We start from the raw sequence: 18,873 nt of genomic DNA on the forward strand, positions 1-18,873 counted from the left end.
CGTATCCTGTGGATTAATAATTTTGGCCTGGTGGTGGCTTGTTATCTTTTGACTTTCTAAAATTCAAATATAAGCTTACAGAGAATGACAAAAGTAAATATTAGAACCTAAAGGGACTGTTTGTGGAACTAAGAGAGACCCTATAGGTTGTGCTGTATGAAGCCCCAGAGATCTGAAGTAGTCCCAATCGCAAGTACTCCCAGCTTCAACAATATATATGTAGATTAACTCGCCCTCTGATGTAGCTCAGGATATGTGTAGGTAGCACTGGAGGGTGACCTTTGGGAGACAATAAGCGAGCAAGTCAGAACTGCTCACATATTTCCCGTCATCCCCCTCATATATCAATTATTTCCATTAAATCGCTCAGACATGAATCTGACATTGATTCAGATGTCCCATCTCCCTGCAATTGCTGCTGCCTATATGTTGCAGGGGTTGTTCTTAGATTTTGAGGGCTTTGTGCTAAGCTCATTTCCCCATCCTTTTGGAGCTGGGGAAATTGGAGGTGGCGTTCTTAAATTCCTCATGAAGGCCCGAGACCCATTTGACTTTCGATCAGGCCCCATTTTCATGTCCTTTGTGTTTTTAGGGGTTGGGAGCATTGACTTATCTTGGGGCAAGCCCCCCCCATTGGTGCTGTATTTTGGAAGATTGGTAATACATTTGCTTCAGGGGGTGCTGGGAGCTGATCTTTATGAGTTTTCAGAGGAGCCAAACCCTGCTGCTCCTGAGCTGGGTTGTTAACAATTACTACCCCTTCCCCCACACTATCGCCCCTCCTCAGAGGTTCATCTCGACAACCTAATGTCGCCTCTGGGATCTTAATACCATTCATATTCTTCCCTAAATTGGGAGGTCTCACTGACTCCTCCTCAAACCTCCATTCGGCCGTCCTTGGTTGGTTTTTTTAAATGGCTCTGCATCCACTTACAGTCTTCTAACATGGCTTCCATCAGTGTCGATTTGTCCATTTCTTCTATCCTTGCCAAATCACATAGCCGGTTTTTCCAATTTACTGACTCTAAAGCTTCTTTATCAAGCCGCTCTTGGACCTTTACCGCAAAGCCTTCTAAGTAACCCATTTTTGAGTGGGCCATTGCTATCAGGGTTGCCTGATCTTTTACAGTGTCATTGAGGAATTCATATAACTTGCCAAAGGGGGCTAGAGATATTGTGAGCACTGCCATCAAGGTGCTATGTAGGTGGGCTAGATCCCTATGTAAAATGTGAGTTTCTCTGTTTCTACTCTCGAAGATGGGCATCGGATTATGCCTCCTTTCTCCGTCGAGGTACAGGATACACTGCTGTCAGAGTACCCTGACTCCGCATCTGGTTGTGGTGAAACCAGCCCTTGTTCCCTGGCGCCCCCCAATCTTCTACTCATAGTACCTTCCATCCCCTTATCCAGTGATTTACGGCTATTCTGCTCTGGATAGAAAACCTCTTCAGCGGATGGAACAATAGCACAGTTATGGCTCAGCCAGGATTCGTTATCTATTCTTCCATTTAGGCTCGCAAGACTTACGTGTTTTTATCTTTCAATTTTGCATGTTAAGTCCAATATATCTTTTGAAAGGTGAGCCACCTGTGTTATGTATATGCTTAATATAGGATGTATTGCATTCTCAGTGTCTTCTATTACAATGTGTAGAATGTTATGCATCATGCTTAGCTTGGTGTGTCAGAGCATTCTTATTAGAACTTCCAGGCTGTTTGTTATGCCTCAAAGTTGTCAGTTGATGGAGGCTGCTGAACAGGTTGGAGGTCTTGTCTGTATCTCTTAATCTATGCTAATAAACCCACTTCAAGGAACTGTGCCAGTGTGGTTATTAGCACAACAACCTGCACCAATAATTTTGTTTCTTACAGCCGTGTGCTTCTTTCTCCATGCTCACCCTCACTGGGCCCTTGTTGCTAGGCAGGAACAACTACATCGGCCGTCTCCCCAGGAGGTCTGGAATACACTTTCCATAAAGGCACTCGCCTCCCTATTAGGGTGGAGGTTGTAATCCAAGCCATTATGCCTCTCTTCAAGCCTTTTCTCCAGCCCTGTGGTAGTAGAGCATTTCGGTAGATCACCTCTCGTTTTTTCAGCAGCCTCCTGCTTCTTTACTGTAGGATGTTCCACACCACACATAGTGGTTTGGGGCTTATGCAGTGTTGTCATGTTCTCCAAAGGCTGTAGAGGGGTTCTATTCCAGCTCCCTTTATCGGAGGGCTGGGAAGAAGCCTCCCTGGCAACGTCCCAGTCTGTATCTAGATAATGGCTCTGCCTGTAACTGTTTACGCCCCAGGGGGGCTTCCTTGAATTGGCTGAACTAATAGTTCTGAGTCCCCCAAAGCCACTCCCCCCCATCATATCTGGGTGATCCCCAAATGCAATGGAAATCGGCAGTAGGGTGCTGCAAACTTTGGGGGGCTAAAAAGTCTTCAGGGACTCAAACGTCTCCCGCCGTCTCACCTTTTGCCGCGTTTAGATTCTGCTAGGCTCTTCGTCCTGAGATGTAGGGGGCGCGTCGCGATCTGGAGCAGAGCCGGCTTCCCCTCCACACTGCTACACCAAAACACTGCAGAACTCTGCAGTCACTCCATTTTCGCTCTGCAAAGCGTGGCTGTATTTGTTCACTGGACCACAGGCAGCAGCAGCAGCAATAGAAGCCGTAGACAGACTTCCGGCTCCACTCTTCACAACACTGCAACACTCTGCACTCTGGAGTGGCCTGATATAGCTGGGCCGATGGCCGTCTGGATCATTGTCACGGGAGCAGCCTGGGTCTACTCTGGGGTCCAAGTGACATATCTCAAGCTTGTGTGGGAGCAAAGCGCCCACTGCATGTAAGTGAGCTCACTTCCAGAGACAGAGCATGGGAGGGACCGCTCAGTCGGGTCATGAGTGGATACCACAGGAGAAAACAGGTGGGTGATCGACGCTGCCGAGCCAGACAGCGGGGAGACCCCCTGCAGCCTCAGGTCGAGCTCACAGACCTCTCAGTGGGCCAGATCCGACTTTGCACGTTGCCCGCCGACTAGTCAGCCCAGGCTTCGCTGGGAGTCTCTGTGGGCATTACTCTGCGTGGTGTGATGATTTAGGAGGTTGTTGCCAATGTCTCACAGAGCTATACAATGCTTTAACTCCCTGATGTTGTAGGAGCTCTCAGGCGCCCATACATTTTCCTCGGTGTGCCAGGCCATGCCGCCATTGACTTTATTTTGAGTTTGGACTGCATTGCAATCAGTTCACTGAGAACACATACATATCAACATGCCCCATTCCATTTGTATTTGTATTTACTGTGTTTATATAGCGCTTTAATCCAAAACACTTTACATTTTAACAACAGAATACATATAACATTATAACAGTAGAAGAAATTTACAATCATGAATCAAACCAACAAAACAGTAAGTAGAGCAATTAAACTGTGAGGGAAGAGGAAAGAGGGAAGGGTGAGGAAGGGAAGGAGGAGGGAAACAGAATGGGTATAAGGGTGAGAATGAGGGAGGGGAAGGGGAAGGTAGAGGATCATAGGGAAGATTTGAGGGAAAGAGAGAGAATGAGAGGAGGGGAAGGTTTCATGGCGGGGAGTGGAGAAGGAGAAATTTCAAGGAAGTGCGGAAGGAAGAGAAGGTTGGTATAGAGCGGATTGATAGAGGTAAGGAGTTCCAGTGCAGGGGGGCTAGGAGCTGAAAGGAGCGGAAATGGGAGGAGGCACACGGGGAAGGACGGACAGTGAGAAGGAAGTGGTCAGCTGAACAAAGGGAGCGGGAAGGAGTGTAGAAAGAGGGGAGAGAGGAGAGATAAGGGGGAGCAATGTCATGGAAAGATTTAAAGACTAGACAGAGGAAATGAAATTTAAGTTGGGAGTAAAAGGGAAGCCAGCCAAAGAAGGAAAGCGAAGAAGAAATGGAGTCTTGGGAGGCAAGGAAACAGAGGGTACGGATGGCAGAATGGTAGATAGATTTGAGGGGGGCGAGGTGAGAAGCAGGTAGTCCAAAGAGTAAAGAGCAGCAGTAGAAGAGGCGAGAGAAGATAAGGGAGGAGATTCAAAGTTTAGTAGCATGGAAGGTGAGAGAGCAGCGGACTTTGCAAATATTAAAGTGGTGGTAGCGACAGGCGTGAGAGTTAAGAGAAATATGGTGGGAATAGGAGATGGAGGAGTCAAAGTAAATGCCTAGATTGCGAGCGTGGGCAGAGATAGGAAAATTAGAGGGGGGAAAGTGAATGAAAGGTGGAGGAGAGGAAGGGGGAAGAGTGTTGGAGAGGAAAAATAAGACTTCAGTCTTATCACTATTGAGGGAAAGAAAGCGGGATGGCATCCAGTTTTTAATGGCAGTAAGACAGGAAGAGAGTTTAAGGTAGAGGTCAGAGGAGAAGAACGAGAAAGAAAGGAAGAGTTGGGTGTCATCAGCATAGAAATGGTGAGAAATACCAAATGAAGAGATAACATGGGCAAGGAGAGAGGTGTAGAGAGAGAATATGAAAGGGCCAAGAACCAAACCTTGGGGTACGCCGTACTCCAAAGGGAGGTTAGGGGAGGAACGTCGCCCCAGGAGACAGTGAATGAGCGGGAGGAGAGGTAAGAGGAGAGCCAGTTAAGAACAGAACCTTTGAAACCAAAGGAAGAAAGAGTGTTGACAAGTAGGGGGTGATCAACATTGTCGAAAGCAGCAGAAAGGTCAAGGAGAATAAGGACAGAGGATTGCTTAGAGTATCGGGCGCAGAGGAGGGAGTTAAGGATATAAGTGAGGGCAGTTTCAGGAAGTGTTTAGGTCGGAAGCCAGATTGAGAGGGGGGTAGGAGAGAAAGATTGGTGACAAGGTTGAGAGCTGGGAATAGGCAAGGCGTTCAAGTAGTTTAGAGAGGAAAGAGGAGGTAAGAAGGGGATCAGCAGAAGGTTTCTTCAGAATAGGTATGATAGTGGCATGCTTGAATGCTGAGTGGAAGGTGGCTGAGGAAAGGCGGTGAAGAAGGAAGATAAGTAGGGAATAATAAGAGGGTAGATCTTGGGTATAAGAAGGGAGGGGAGAGGGTCAGTTGGAGCAGACGTGGGGTGGGCTTTGGACAGGAGGAGGGACACGTCAGAAGGGGAGACAGGCGAGAAGTCAGACATGCAGGTTGAAGGGGAATAGGGAGGGAGGCCGAGGGGTAAGACGAGCAGTTAATTTTTTGACGAAGAGAAAGAATCTTGGAAGAGAAGAAGTTTGCAAAGTCAGAAGGAGAAAGAGTGGAAGAGGCTGAAGGGTCAGGGGTAGGAGGGGAGAGCAGACGAGAGAGGGTTTGGAAAATACGGCGAGGGTGAGAGGCTTGGGAGTGGAGAAGGTTAGAGTAGTAGGATCGTTTAGCCGAGGTAAGGCATGAGTCATAAAGAGAATGGTAGGCGAAATATGAGATTTGGTTGGATAATGAGGGAGATTTAAGCCATAGTCGCTCGAGACGTCGAAGGAGACGACGCATGGAGAGAGGTTGAAGAGAGCCATGGTTGAGAGGGTTTACGAGTAGGACGGAAGGATGAGAGGGGGTAAAGTAGATCAAGAGTGGAGGAGATAGAAGAGGAAAGAGTGGATAGTGCTTCACTGGCCGAAAGGGAAGAGAAATCAGGGAGTGGGGGGAGAGAGGAAGAGAAAGTGTTGAGAAAGAGAGACAAATTAAAGTTGCGATGGTCACGTTGAGAAAAGATGGTAGGGGAGGGTATAGGAGTAGATGGATGGGGAAGGGGAGTAAGGGAGAAGGAGAGTAAAGCATGGTCAGAGAGGTAGATAGGTAGTGTAGAAATGGTAGAAGAGGGGTAGGTTCAGTTGAAGATAAGGTCAAGAGTGGAGCCAGAAGAGTGAGTAGGAGAGGAAGGGAGAGGGGAAAGGAGATAGGAGTCAAGGATGGAGAAAAGGGGGGAGGATTGAGGGGAAGTAGGGAGGTGAATATTAAAGTCACCAAGTACAGTTAGAGGAGAGGGGGAGGGAGAGATAAGTGAACGGAGGTGATCAAGTTCGGTGTAGAAGTAGGAAAGGGGGCCAGGAGGCTGATAGATGATTAGAAAGGAGATAGGGTGAGGGGAAGAAAAGGATTCGTATAGGTATTCAAAGGAAGGGAAAGTAGGAAGGCGGTGAGGCGGTAGAGGAAAGGTAGTTAGGGTGGAAGAGGAGGCCAATGCCACCGTCACGACCAGTAGAGTGAGAGATATGAGAGAAGGATGAAGAGGAGGTGGTGAGGGAAGCAGGGACAGTAGAGTTGTGAAGGGGGATCCAGGTTTCGGTTAGACATAGGAAATGAAGGTTGAGACGAAAGAACATGTCCATGACAGCAGCAGTCTTATTGCAGAGGGATCTGGCGTTCCAGAGAGCAATGTTCATGAGGCTGGAGGGATGAGCAGTGGGGGGGATAGATAAGGTTAGGATGGTGAGGGGGGTAGGTGTGGAGTGGGAAGATTGGGGAGGGGATTGTAGAGGGGAATGTACATGGGGAAGAGTTATGAGATGGGGAGAGAGAGTTTTGGCAATACCCATAACAGAGGGGAGGAGAGTGGTATGATGAAGAAGGAATAAAGGGGAAAATAAGGGGGAAGGTGTATAGAGGAAGGAGGAGGGAGGAAAGAAGGAAGGCTCAATGGGGAGATAAGTCAATCAGGACCCGGGCAAATGAATCTAGGAACAGAGCAGCGGGCTGGAGCTGAGCAGGAGGAGAAGCTAAAAGGTAGCAGCCTGGAAGGGGGGGGAGTAGAAAAGTCAGAGACTGTAGATGGGGGTCTAGTATTCAGTACAGGGAAAGGCAGGAGGAGGAGTCACCAATGCCAGCAGGGGGGGACCGAAGGTATCCATAGGGAGTAGGGCGAATCAACACGGCAGCCAAGTTCCACTGGAATGGGTGGTTGCTTCAGAACAGGGAGGCTGTAGTTAGATAAAACCACCAGATAAAACCACCAGGTGATGATGGGCTATGATCCAGGATGGGTATGCAGCCACAGCAGTCAAAGCCGGGGACTGGACTGGCAATGGAGGGTCAAGGTGGTGGCAGGCGGTCAGGGTCCGGGTGGGTTCAGATGGTCCGTGGAGCTGTGATGACGGGTGGTTCACAGTCAGAGCTGAGCGGGCAATGCCGCAGTTGATCCTTTGGGATGGCGAGATCGAGGACCAAAGCAGGCAGCAAAAGGCTAGGAGATGGCAGGCGGCAAGTGGCCTGGAAGGGTCCAGATGGTGGTAGTCAACGATACCGATGGCCAGGTATCCGCAGTAGTCGGGCCAGGGATTGGAGGTCCGGTTGAGCTCAGGTGGTGGCAGGCAGCATGCAGTCAGAAGGTGGGTAGCCCCAGCAGCCGCGCGTCAGCGAGGTAAATGTAGGACAGTGGACACACAACTTATCTGTAGGCCAATGGAGGGTCCAGGCTGCCGTGGGGGGCCACAGAGAGGACAGTGCGGGCAGCAGCAGCAGCCGTCAATGACCACAAGGATGAGATGTGAGGGCTGGTGAAGGCATCGGCCAGTTGACTGCAGCAGCCCGTTCCGAAGGCAGATGTTAAGAGAAGCGGAGCCAATCAGCAGATGTGAGGACCAGTGACGACAGCAGCCAGATGACTGCAGTGGCCCATCCAGAAGGCAGATGGAAAGAGGAACAGAGCCAATCAGTGGAGGGACCAGGCACACGCCAGGCGCCAGAGGCGAGAGGGCTGGAGACAGTGAGTGGAGGGCCCATGCAGACATAACTGGCACACTGTGGGAGGAATCAGTCGGTCCGGTGCGCCTGCACTGCTGAAGATACAGGCAGTGGCCAAGGCAGAAGGGCTAGCGCAGTGAAGAGGGCCCTGGAGGAGGTGGGCTAGCAGGTAAAGGAGAGGGAGCCGGGCCGCATCCAGGAGCAGCCGTGAGGTCCAGTGCGCCCGCGCTGCTGAAGTTGCACGTGGTGGCCAAGGCAGAGACAGAGGCCGGAGACAGTCAGTGGAGGGCCCAGACAGAGACAACTGGTTCGCTGTAGGAGGGGGCAGTTGGTCCAGAGCGCCCGTGCTGCTGGAGTTGCAGGCAGTGACCAAGAAAATGGCCCTGGAGGGGGTGGGCTGGCAGGCAAAAGAGAGAGAGCTGGGCCGCATCCAGGATCAGCCAGCGAGGTCCAGTGTGCCCGTGCTGCTGAAGTTGCCAAGGCAGAAGTGGGCCAAGGCAGAAGGCCAATGGAAAGAAGAGGGTCCTGGAAGAGGTGGGCTGGCAGGCAAGAAGAGAGAGCCCGGCCACATCCAGGACTCTCAGGAAGTGATGACTAGTGGGTATTAGGTGATGACTTGTAAAGCCAAGGGAATTATTGTTTGCGCCAGCCTGGTATAGCAAGAGTGCTTGAATTATAAATGTTATCGCTTTTAGTCTAAATCAAAATATCAGGAGTCATTTACACATAAAAAGAATCTTAAAATGTAGGTTAAAGTTTAATATTATGTTTGGAGTTACATTTCTGGTTCCCACTTGGCTCCAGACACAGGCTGTTATTGTTCCAGATCCGCACAATGACACAAAGGTACGTATGTTTTTGTTTTGGTAAAGCACATGCTAGTGAACAGAAAATACACGCTGCCGATGTTCTTACCGTTACGACATTTCCACAATATCCCGCCTTTTGCTGGGTCTCCACTATGACCATGAATTTACCGTCGACTCGGTCCACCCTATAAGCGGCTGTGCAGTTGCCGGAGTCATTCAGATAGTGCATGTGGTGGTAGTCATAGTGCAAGCCCTGCAGCAGACACTTGCTGATGGCGAGGTGCGCCTTTGTGGACTCACATGTAACCGTTGGCTTGATGTCACTGCTATCTGAAAGAAAGAAGAAATCAAGCGTTGAGAACAGACCCCAACATGGATACACAGTCCTGTAATCCAATACTGCAGGCAACTCCAACCCCTGGCTCGAAATGGAGGCTTGAGTCCCTCTGGTACATTCCCTGTCTGAACAGAAGCTATCCTGCAGGCCACACCGAGGGTTTTGCCCAAGCTGACCAGGGACTCATTTCATAATGGCATCTCTGGCCCCATAATAAAAACGCGCGGATGTGCCTTATTCCAGTATGGCTTGGATGGTGTTTTACCAACCCAAAAGCTCTACCACTGAATAGTATTCACTGAATAGTAAATGACTCAGTCCTCTCCTTGATCTACGTGGATAGTAGTTCACTAATCCAATGCTTAAAGACTTTGGCAGAATGTAGACATGTGAACAGGCTACAATAACTTGCTGCTGGTGTCTACGATGTGTCCCACTTGGAAGCGATCCTAGTCAGTCGAACTGCTGGACGAGCATCTAGCAAAGCACTGCCAGAAGGTCTACAGTGAGCCTTATTAGAATGGAAGCCAGCTGATCGGAAACTGCCGCCATTACTGCAAAGCTATTTGACCACTGGGCACCCGTCCTATCGCTGGCCCTGTGAAACAACTCACCTGTGACCATGTAACACAGACCAAGAAGTAAACATTAACATCAGACTCAATTATTGAACCTGCAATAATAGGACTCAATCCCCGGCTGCCCATATTATAACTGTAGATTAAGTCTGACAGCTAGAAAAGAATTCTCCTTTCTGGCCGATGGCGTGTGCAGGTGCATGGTAGAATTATGAGGGAGGCAAAGGGGTATGGGACAGGCAGACAGGTGTGGCAGAGGGTGTGGCTAGCCTGCAGGCAGCTGCATGTTACATGCAGCAGGTAACATAGGCTCATAGAGACCAATATTTGGACACATTGCCACCCGGGAGAAGTACTGGTCTAATGTGACAGGAAGAGTCAGACCAACCCTCAGTCTGAAAGGTACGACGTCCTTTCATCGCGGGATCTTTTTTGCAGGGTTTTTTACACGAATTCGGTCAGTGCACATTGCTGGTGGGAGGAAGATGGTGGGGGTTGCATCAGGAGAGAGCAGTTCCTGTTGCAAAGGGTGCCCCAACAACCTGTCCAGCTCTAGATTAATATATAGGATAGTAGGTAACTATCAACCACAGCTTTCAACTGAGGGGTACGAGTGAGATCTGATAGCCAATGAGAGTGAAGGTCAAGCTGACGCTGATGTAAACTGGGGCAAAATGAATAACATGATTGATAGGTGTCCGTACATAATACAATGGGTCTCATTATGAGTTTGGAGGCAGCCATGCCTTTAATAAAGGCATGGTTGCCTCCAAACTCAGGTCCAGGTTTCCTGAATGGGGAAATACCGGGCCATTCCGACCTAGGAGGGCCCGGTATTTCCCCATTCAGGGAACCCGGACCCGGTACATCCCCATTCCCATTAGAGCCCCCATAGGGCTCAATGGGAATGGGGAGCATGCTAACAACAGGCCCGTTAATGACGGGCCCGTTGTTAGCATGCTGGGCCGCTCGCGGGACCCGCTCAGGACTCCTGGTCAAACCAGGCGTCCTGAGCGGATCCCGCAAGCGGACCTCGTAATGAGGCGCTATGGGGTTAACGGCGCTGGCAGCTCTACCGGCGCTGTTCACCCCATAGCGCCAGGTTCCTAATGAGGCCCAATGTAATGTATTTCATGTGGTGTATGGCTCTGTTGGCGTTCCCTTTCCTCTCCTGCATTTCCCCATGGCCCAACAGTATAGAGGGTGGCTAGGTAAGGCATGAGGAATGCATAGTTAACCTGAGCCAAAATTAACTGCTCACGTCCTGCCATCCACCCCCACCTATTTGTATTGCCAACTTCCTTTCCTCTTCTTAACACCAGAGGTCCATAAAACAGAGACAATGCCCCCACTGTGAGTTACACCAGTTCCATAATGCAATGGCAAGATGTCATAGCAGAAGGCTAAAAAATTTAGAAGCAACTGTATGTGCTAATAGCTTCCGATGAGAGCCATACGCACCAACATGATTCTTTGCACATTGTAGGTGATGGGGGAGGGGGAAGGCGGGTTTTTGTTAATGTAGAGGAGTCCCAGCAGATACCATCTGGTATTTCGTGGCGGTACACAGTAGTGCTCATTTGGGCTATCATCGAGGGATAAGGTAATACAGCAGGAGCAGCTTTATGGCAATGTTAGGACCGTTTTTCTGAAATCCAACTAAGGGCTTAGTAAAACCATACATAGTAAAACCAAAACCATAGACAGTACAAAACTCCACTCTTAGTATAAGGATGTACCACCTGAGTATTTGGTAGTGTAGACAGAGCACCCAGGCTTTTCTTAGGCGGGAGAGAGGGCTGTAGGGAGGTTCAAAGAACTTGTAGTATACCAAGGGTTCAACAAAACACTTACAACCAGAAGTATTATAAAAAATAAAGGCTTATTATAAATACAATTAGGCCAAGATAAGTCTTGGGGTAAGTACTTTGTCAAAGAGTCATAAACACATTATAAAAACACAACGCAATACTTTAAAGTACACAGACTAAAGTATAGATCCTGTTCAGAAAACGAACAGTATTTCTAGGGATGTCAGACCTTATCAAACACATTTAGTCTAAGGCACACCTATTCATAGGGAGTAAAACCATCAGTTAGTTTTAGATTACTTTACAATAAGTCATGGAACAGTATAAACCTTAACCTAAATTCAGGATAGCACACAGTTATACAAGGTGAGTAAGACGTTTTGGAGTAATATACAATTACAGTTGCTTTTCAGATCAGTGGAACACAGACTAAGGTAAGAAATAACTGTGTACGCTAATTTAGGTTTGCACCAGGCAGACCAAGGTCAGCTACACCTACAGACGTATTATAGACAGGCTATAAAACAGGCCAGGGGAAGCAAGTCCCCATTGGGGAACTTATACACCAATATTCTGAAAGAAATAGTTAAGTGAAGCCAACAGCATTACTTTTGGGAAGAGGCACAGCCAATGTAAAGGTGAGTAAAAATAACCTTACATATACTTTTTCAGAATGGCAGAACACAAAGTAAGTAAGAACTTTTGTAACTGTTCACTCTCATTAGAATAACCAACCAACTCTTTTACGAGTAAGTAAGCTTTAAAGCACTTGTTCTCTTTTCTAGGCAAAAGGCCCAATCCTTAGAAGTTTTTCCCTATTCCTGGAGCATGAGTGTTCTCAGTAGCAGGCTCGGACGGGGACAAGAAATAGGCCCGGTCACCCAAAAAAGCCTCACAAAAAGTGGCCCACCCCTTGCCTCATGACCCTTGACCTCTGATTACATCACTGGAAGTGATGTCATTTGATCCCACCCCAAAGTGACATCCTGGGAAGCGATGAAACACAACCTTTCACCCCTTGACAAAACAGGAAGTCGCATCAAATAGCATTGTCCCTAAGTACACTAAATTACTGTGAATCCAAGCTGACGTCCAAGGCCAAATGATAATATGTTATTGTATAGCACTTACGCTTAAGCTCTTTTTTTATAGAACAAATATGCATACAATATCAACCAACCTGTATTGGTACTCATTTATCGACCTAAGAAGGATGAAAGGCTTTTTGGAAAAAAAAAAGAATTGGAAAAAAAAAAAAAAAAAAAATTTTTCTTCCAAACCGCCCAGGCATGGCCAGAAACCGGCCCCCGCTCCCAAGGGACGATTTCGGCCCGGCCACCGGTCAAAAGGCCGAGGGGCAAATCCAACCCTGCTCAGTGGCAGAAGGAGGGTCACTAGGTCTCAAGTGTCCAACAGGCAGTTCAGGAAGGCACAAATGTAGCAAAAGTTAGAGTTCCTCAGGAAGACTGTTCAAACAAGTAAGTATTACACTTCATAAAGATTGAAAGGGTCCAGGGTGAGAAGACACCCTAGGAGGATTCCAGCAGTGGACCTGAGTGAACTGGATGAGAGGACTCCCAATCAAAAGAAACACCCTAAAGCTTTACTGAAATCACACAGGCTTAAGGTAAGAAAATACCCGAGCCAACACAGTACCTCAGCACAGAAGAAGAGTTGCAGCAGGGGAGACTTCAAGATCTGCATCCAAAAACCTGGTTGATGGATTCCTTTGCCATGAAAATCTTGTCTATCCCTTGGAAACTTTAGTTCTCAGAAGGTTAGCCAGAGAAAATAAAAGGGGAGCCCAAAGGGCAACCCTGTAACAATACAAGGTATGTGCCAAAAAGGTGTCAAAAGGAATCAAATTAAAAGGACAGTATGAAGAGTCTTAAAAATGATACCCATAAAAATAGTAAAAGGATCTGTGAGTGTGGAAAAAAGTCGCAACTCACGGAGGTATAGGGAGAAATAATTCACCAGTTTAGCAAATAGTTCAGGGGTTCTCACAAGTGAAGTAGATTTGGCACTAAAGTTAAAAACTTAACTAAAAGACAAGGTTAAACAGTACTTGCTAGATGGAACGGAAAATAGCCAGCCTTTGGGCCATGAGAGGGAACATCGACTAAGGGAGGGTTTGAGAGGTCTTTTGTCAGGACACGTGTTAAACAATTGCTGGGGGCAACTGCTTTTGGAATAAACTGTGAGGGCGTTTTGGCTATGGGGACATTTATCGGAGGAATCAGAAGGGCCGGCTTAACTTTACCAGCTGGGAAAAAGACCATATTTGATGAGGAGCCTACCATACAGTAAACTCTTCCATGAAAGCCTGTTTCACTTTAAATGAGGCAGGAGCAGCACTTAATAGCAAGAACACAGCATGTTGTTGCAGAGCTGTCCCCTTGATGGGTCTGATCCTTATCAGAAAGGCTTTATATTTTTATGATGTTCTAGCTGATATGATAATTCTGAACAAGGCTGTCATACCTCCCATGGGACAGTGCGGCTATACGTAGCAGATTTACCAGAGATGAGGGAATGTGGAAGCAGGGCATTTAAGTGCATTGTAGCAGAGCACCGCAGTGTGCAGGGTAGCCGCCTACTGGTCTCTCCACCAGATCCAAATATGAACACACACTTGAGAGCGACACTTAAACATATTGTTCATTTTACTCACCTGAAATGGCTGTTTCATTAACACATATTGCCACTATTTTTGGCTGAGATGTGGCCGATGCAGCCACAAAAGAGGTGCCTTTAGTGTTGCCACTAGTAGGCTCATATTGGTATTGTGCGATTTTGCCTTACTATATGTAGATCCGAAAAAAGTGGAGTTGTAGATCAAAAAAGGTGGAATATTTTTTCACCGCCGTGAATATAACTTGGTGAAAATGTTGGCTATATTTATAGACCCTAGTGAATGCCATCTCTTGTTTGATTGCAATATTTGCTATGTCTGTGATATGAATGAATTGAATGATTCTGATTTTCGATTACTTGTTTGATTACACAATACTGCATTTGTTTATATTATAAATATTTTGGGGGGCATTAAAGGTTTTCTAAAAAAATCGTTCGTAAAATATTTTTCGTTTAGTTTTTTTGACGCACAGAGTGTGACTGGTGAGTTAAAATGTACTTTCCACTTTTTTCGAACTTGTGAGTAGTTAGGAACAGCATCTTTAATGATACCATATTAGACACCAGTTCCTAATTTATATGAGTCTACACCTCTCTTTTAAAAAAAACATGTTGCAGAAAAGCACAATGTTGTGCAGTGTAATTGCCTACTGGTCTCTTCATCAGAGTCAACTGTGGGCATAACAGTGCTTGAGAGCAACCTTTAAACATAAAGTTAATTTCCCTTGACCGACACGTCTGATTCACCCACAAATACTGCCACTATTTGGCGCCCAGAATATCCCTGATACGTAGCCGATGCAGGCTCACAAGCGTGGTCTTTCGTTTCACCACTAGTAGGCCCATTTAAGTGGTAGGTTAATTCCACACAAAGGCCTGTAATCACATACGCAGCCGTTTCATAGGATTACAATGGGTTGCTTGTCAGGACTGATAAAGGCAGCAGGAATCTGGGCGGCTGGATGCTATAAAAGCCCTTTTTTCCTCCCCGACCAGTAAACGAGCAATAGTACTGGCTGCCACGTGCGTGCATAGCAGCAGAAATGACAATGAATCCCTATGCACTCGGCCTCCTTTTTAATTGTGTAAAAATAACATATGAATCCACAGTGATTTCAATCTCTCCGTCTGCATCAAAATTAGATGCGTACGAAGACTTTAGCTGTTTTCTTGAGCCGAGTGGGGACCCATGTGGACCACAATTCATGCTCTGCACACATGTTCTCTTTAGAAATATATCCAAAACGGCAAACATCATAAAAAACATGTGGAGAGTTTGTCTCCACCTGCCATCTATAATCTGTGTCTTTCACGGTCTCGAATACAAGAAGGCCCCAAGGGTCTCTGTGTCATTGAACAGAATACTCCTGGGCATCTTGGGATGGGAGTAGATATGTGTGCGGTCCGGCATGCATCCTATCCAGAGCCTTGTTGGACTAGCAGTTAGAATACTAACCTGGCAAGCGAGCGGATACCAGAGCTGTTGGTTTGACCTTCCCCACCAGTGAGTCTTATTCATTTTCCTCCCCCTTTATTAATTTTAATTATTCCATGTGCAATATAAACATAAATTAGCTTTTCCAATACCACTCAATTATTTGGCTATTTTTGTGTGTAACAATTTTACATTTTACAAATGTGAAAAAATACCTTGTGTCAAAGTGTTGCCCCGTTAAATTCGAGTAATTAACAGATTCCTCGGTGTTGAGCAAACTCTCTATTGGTAGTAAACAAGGAGAATTAGGTACCTACAACTGGGATGAGGTGAATGGTAAGACAAAAAGAAAAACACCCTCAATGCTATGTCACATAATTCATTGAAGGTTGACCAGAATGTCTTGTATTTCTCCCCTCATAGCTCCTTATAGACCATTATCTTCTTAAACCTAGATTGCATTACTAATGCCGGGCTCCAGGTATCCACTCTTGGCTTCTTCCATATCTTCCAGAGTCCCAAGGTTTGATGCTGATAGGAGCGGTCATACAGCAAAGTAAGTCTGGGGTCCTTGGGGATGTTGATGCCCAGCACTAAATCCATTTTACTGAGTGCCTCATCCCAAATATTTTTCAAGAGATCTTTGCCCGAGAAAATTAGGAGTCTTTCCCTTGGGAGTAAGGAGGTCACAAGGCAAGGTCGCTTCACAGGTAACCCACGTATCCATTCTCTAACAATGACAGAAATCCTTGGCATCCCACCAGGTGCCAGGTATAAAGTAGCAGAGGAGGGGTGTGTTAAGTTCTCACCCAGAAGAGTTTACTACTTTTTCATTGCAGCAGAGTGTGTGACAGGCTTTGGGCAGACTAATGAATTTGAGATAGGAAGGGTCAGTTCATAATCAATAGCTTAAACCACAGTAAATATAGAGCGAGCACCATCTCCTCAGCAAAACTGTCCCCTTACCATTCCTGGTGCAGTTTCACTAGTAGTGTGTTAATAGGTTGCTGCAAATCGGTAATGGTTTTGGAGGTTTCTAAAATGTCTTCGTTCACTAGCATAGTACACCATACATATCATGGCATTCTTTGAGATAATGTTCTTGTGGGAGTTATAGCATTACTTCATTACATGTTTGAGGGTTCTACTGCTCACCAGTCAATAGTTGGATGCACTGAAAACATACATATGACATGCATTACTCACCGTAATAGCATTTCTGATGATTGTACCTGCTTAGATTCACATGCTGTGCATATAGTCCAACATCTAGTGGTAATCGCAGAGTATTGCATCTTTCTTTCGAGGATCGAAAGGGGACGTCGACAGGGGCGTGACTGTAACACTATCCCTAACGTGACGTGCAGTGTACCCAAAATCCCTCACGCGTCAAGGTCCCTCAGATTGTATTTTTTCTGCCATGAGGGAGCCTTGTAGTCAGCGTGAGTGAGTACATAAGAGAGAAGGTGTAAGGTGCCTATGTTCTTTCTACTCCATGAGGGGAGGAAGGGTGGGCGCATGTGAATCTAAGCAGATACAATCATCAGAAATGCTATTACAGTGAGTAATGCATGTCTTCTGATTCTTGTTAATCTGCTTAGAATCACATGCTGTGCATAGACTAGCGAGCAGTACCCACAGATGGTGGCGGGATGTGAGAAGGAACAGTAGCCAATAGATGTCTTAGCACCGCTTGTCCCACCAGAGAATCAAACCTAGAGTGTGTAACTATGCAGTAGCGTTGTGTAAAGGTGTGTACAGAACTCCAGGTTGCTGCTTTACGAATGGACTCTAGAGGAACATTTGCAATTAATGCTATGGTGGCCCCTGTGCCCCGAGTAGAGTGTGCGCTAGGCGTGAAGGGGAAATCTCTCTTGGCAAGAGTGTAGAACTGTGTGATGGAGTTTACGATCTACTTTGGAATAGCTGATTTAGAGACAGGGTCCCCTTCTCTACCAGCTGCCACTGAAACGAAAAACTGGTTTGTCTTTCTTAGTGATGTCTTTTCCAGATAATAGATCACCGCTCTCCTCACATCTAGTGTGTGGAGGCTTCTTTCTGCCACGTTAGTGGGGTTCTGGATAAAGGTGGGTAGTTCTATGGACTGGTTCACATGGAACTTTGAAATAAATGTAGCCGCAAATCGTGGGTGAGTGTGCAGGACCACCTTATCTTTGTGAATTGTGACAAATAGGTTTTTGAACTGAAAGGGCTTGCAGTTCACTAACTCTCCTTAATGATGTGAACTGATAGTGCTTGTCCTCTATCATGAACCTTAGGTAATTTCTATGCACTGGCAGCATTGAAATATGAAAGGACGCATCTTTCATATCCAATGTTGCCATGTAATCCCCCTGTACCAACAGTGGGATTACTTCTTGCAATGTCATTCTGAACTTTTGTGGTTTGACATACTTGTGTTCTGGGTGAAAGTCTAACACAGGGCGTATGGTGAGATCCTTTTTGGGTACAAGGAAGTACACTGAATAAATACCCTTGTTTACCTGGTGAATGGGAATGATTTACATGGCACCCTTTTCCTGAAGAAATTCCACCTCTCCAGCAGGATTTGCAGGTGTACTGGTGATAGGCGCCTGCTCCTTGGTGGATGGTATTGAGGTGGCTGGTGGAACTCGATACAATAACCGTTGGTGCATCCCGCAGTTTCAGCAGAGTCTAGAGTGTATTTGAGAATATTATGGGTCACCTGTCTACCCTCAGAGACGACCGCCAGCAGGCATGATCGTTTGGGTTCAGGGACCTCTTGGAGGCCTTCTTGACCAGGCCCCATTGCACTTCGCTGTAACTAGCGAGAAGGGTCGTATTATTCGCAATTCTGGTCAAATAGGCTGCAGATGTGGTAATGCGTTTGCCATGGGCATTTTTGCAGTCCTTATCCGGGGGAGCCTCTGCCGTAGAAAGTGGCATCCCTGCCCTTTTCCTGGTGGTTGTAACAACCAGAGAGTCTGGGGTGGCATGACCTCAAATGTACATAGGGTCATATGGAGAGGGGCGAAACAGTTTCTCGACCCGAGGGTTGACAGCCCTTGTAAGGGAAGGAGACAATAAGGAAGGAGCGAGGCATTTCTTTATGGAGTTCCACAGAGGAATAGCTTGACTTGTGGGAGGTTTTTCGTTAAGATTGTCCTCAACAAAATCAGAGTCCTAAACGGCCTCCTGTGTGGCGATCTGAATGTGGTCTGTGGCCCTCTTTAGGATGGCATTAAATACCATTTGGTCATCTATTGGAGATGGCTGCCTCTGTTGAGGTCAGGAAGGCGGGTCCAGACAAATAGTGTCTGGTTCTGGGTAGGAGTGGGTGAGAGCCAAGGCCCTTCATCTGCTGGTTGATCTTGTACCCAGTTTGGGCACTGGTCAGTTGTGTCCTGACCAAAAGGATTGTCCTCATGACTAAAATGATCCTCATATGTTTTTTCTGGCTCAGAATACTCAAATACGTCCTCCTGATGAGTTTGTGTCTGAGTTAGAAGCTTCTGCAGCTTTGGTAGAATGGGGCAGGAGTCCTCCTCCCTTGGTCTCTTGGGAATAATGTACCTTTCTGAGAAGTCCACGAATTGAAACCTCTGCCTAGTCCACAGGGATGAACCAGAGGGGTTT

At 46.9% G+C, this 18,873-nt stretch overlaps 1 protein-coding gene across 25 annotated transcripts in view; it reads right to left on the reverse strand.

Annotated features, from left to right (window-relative positions):
• Positions 1-18,873, reverse strand: part of LOC138503201 (mucin-2-like) — a 1,598,433-nt gene that overhangs the window by 354,232 nt on the left and 1,225,328 nt on the right. For all 25 annotated transcript variants that reach the window (XM_069622774.1, XM_069622776.1, XM_069622767.1 and 22 more), the window contains one exon: positions 8,564-8,787. In XM_069622774.1, the coding sequence (XP_069478875.1) occupies positions 8,564-8,787 (224 nt within the window). The remainder of the gene's footprint in view (positions 1-8,563; positions 8,788-18,873) is intronic.

Source organism: Ambystoma mexicanum, chromosome 11 (genome assembly GCF_040938575.1).
Source record: "Ambystoma mexicanum isolate Mex_15411 chromosome 11, UKY_AmexF1_1, whole genome shotgun sequence".
NCBI lineage: Eukaryota > Metazoa > Chordata > Amphibia > Caudata > Ambystomatidae > Ambystoma > Ambystoma mexicanum.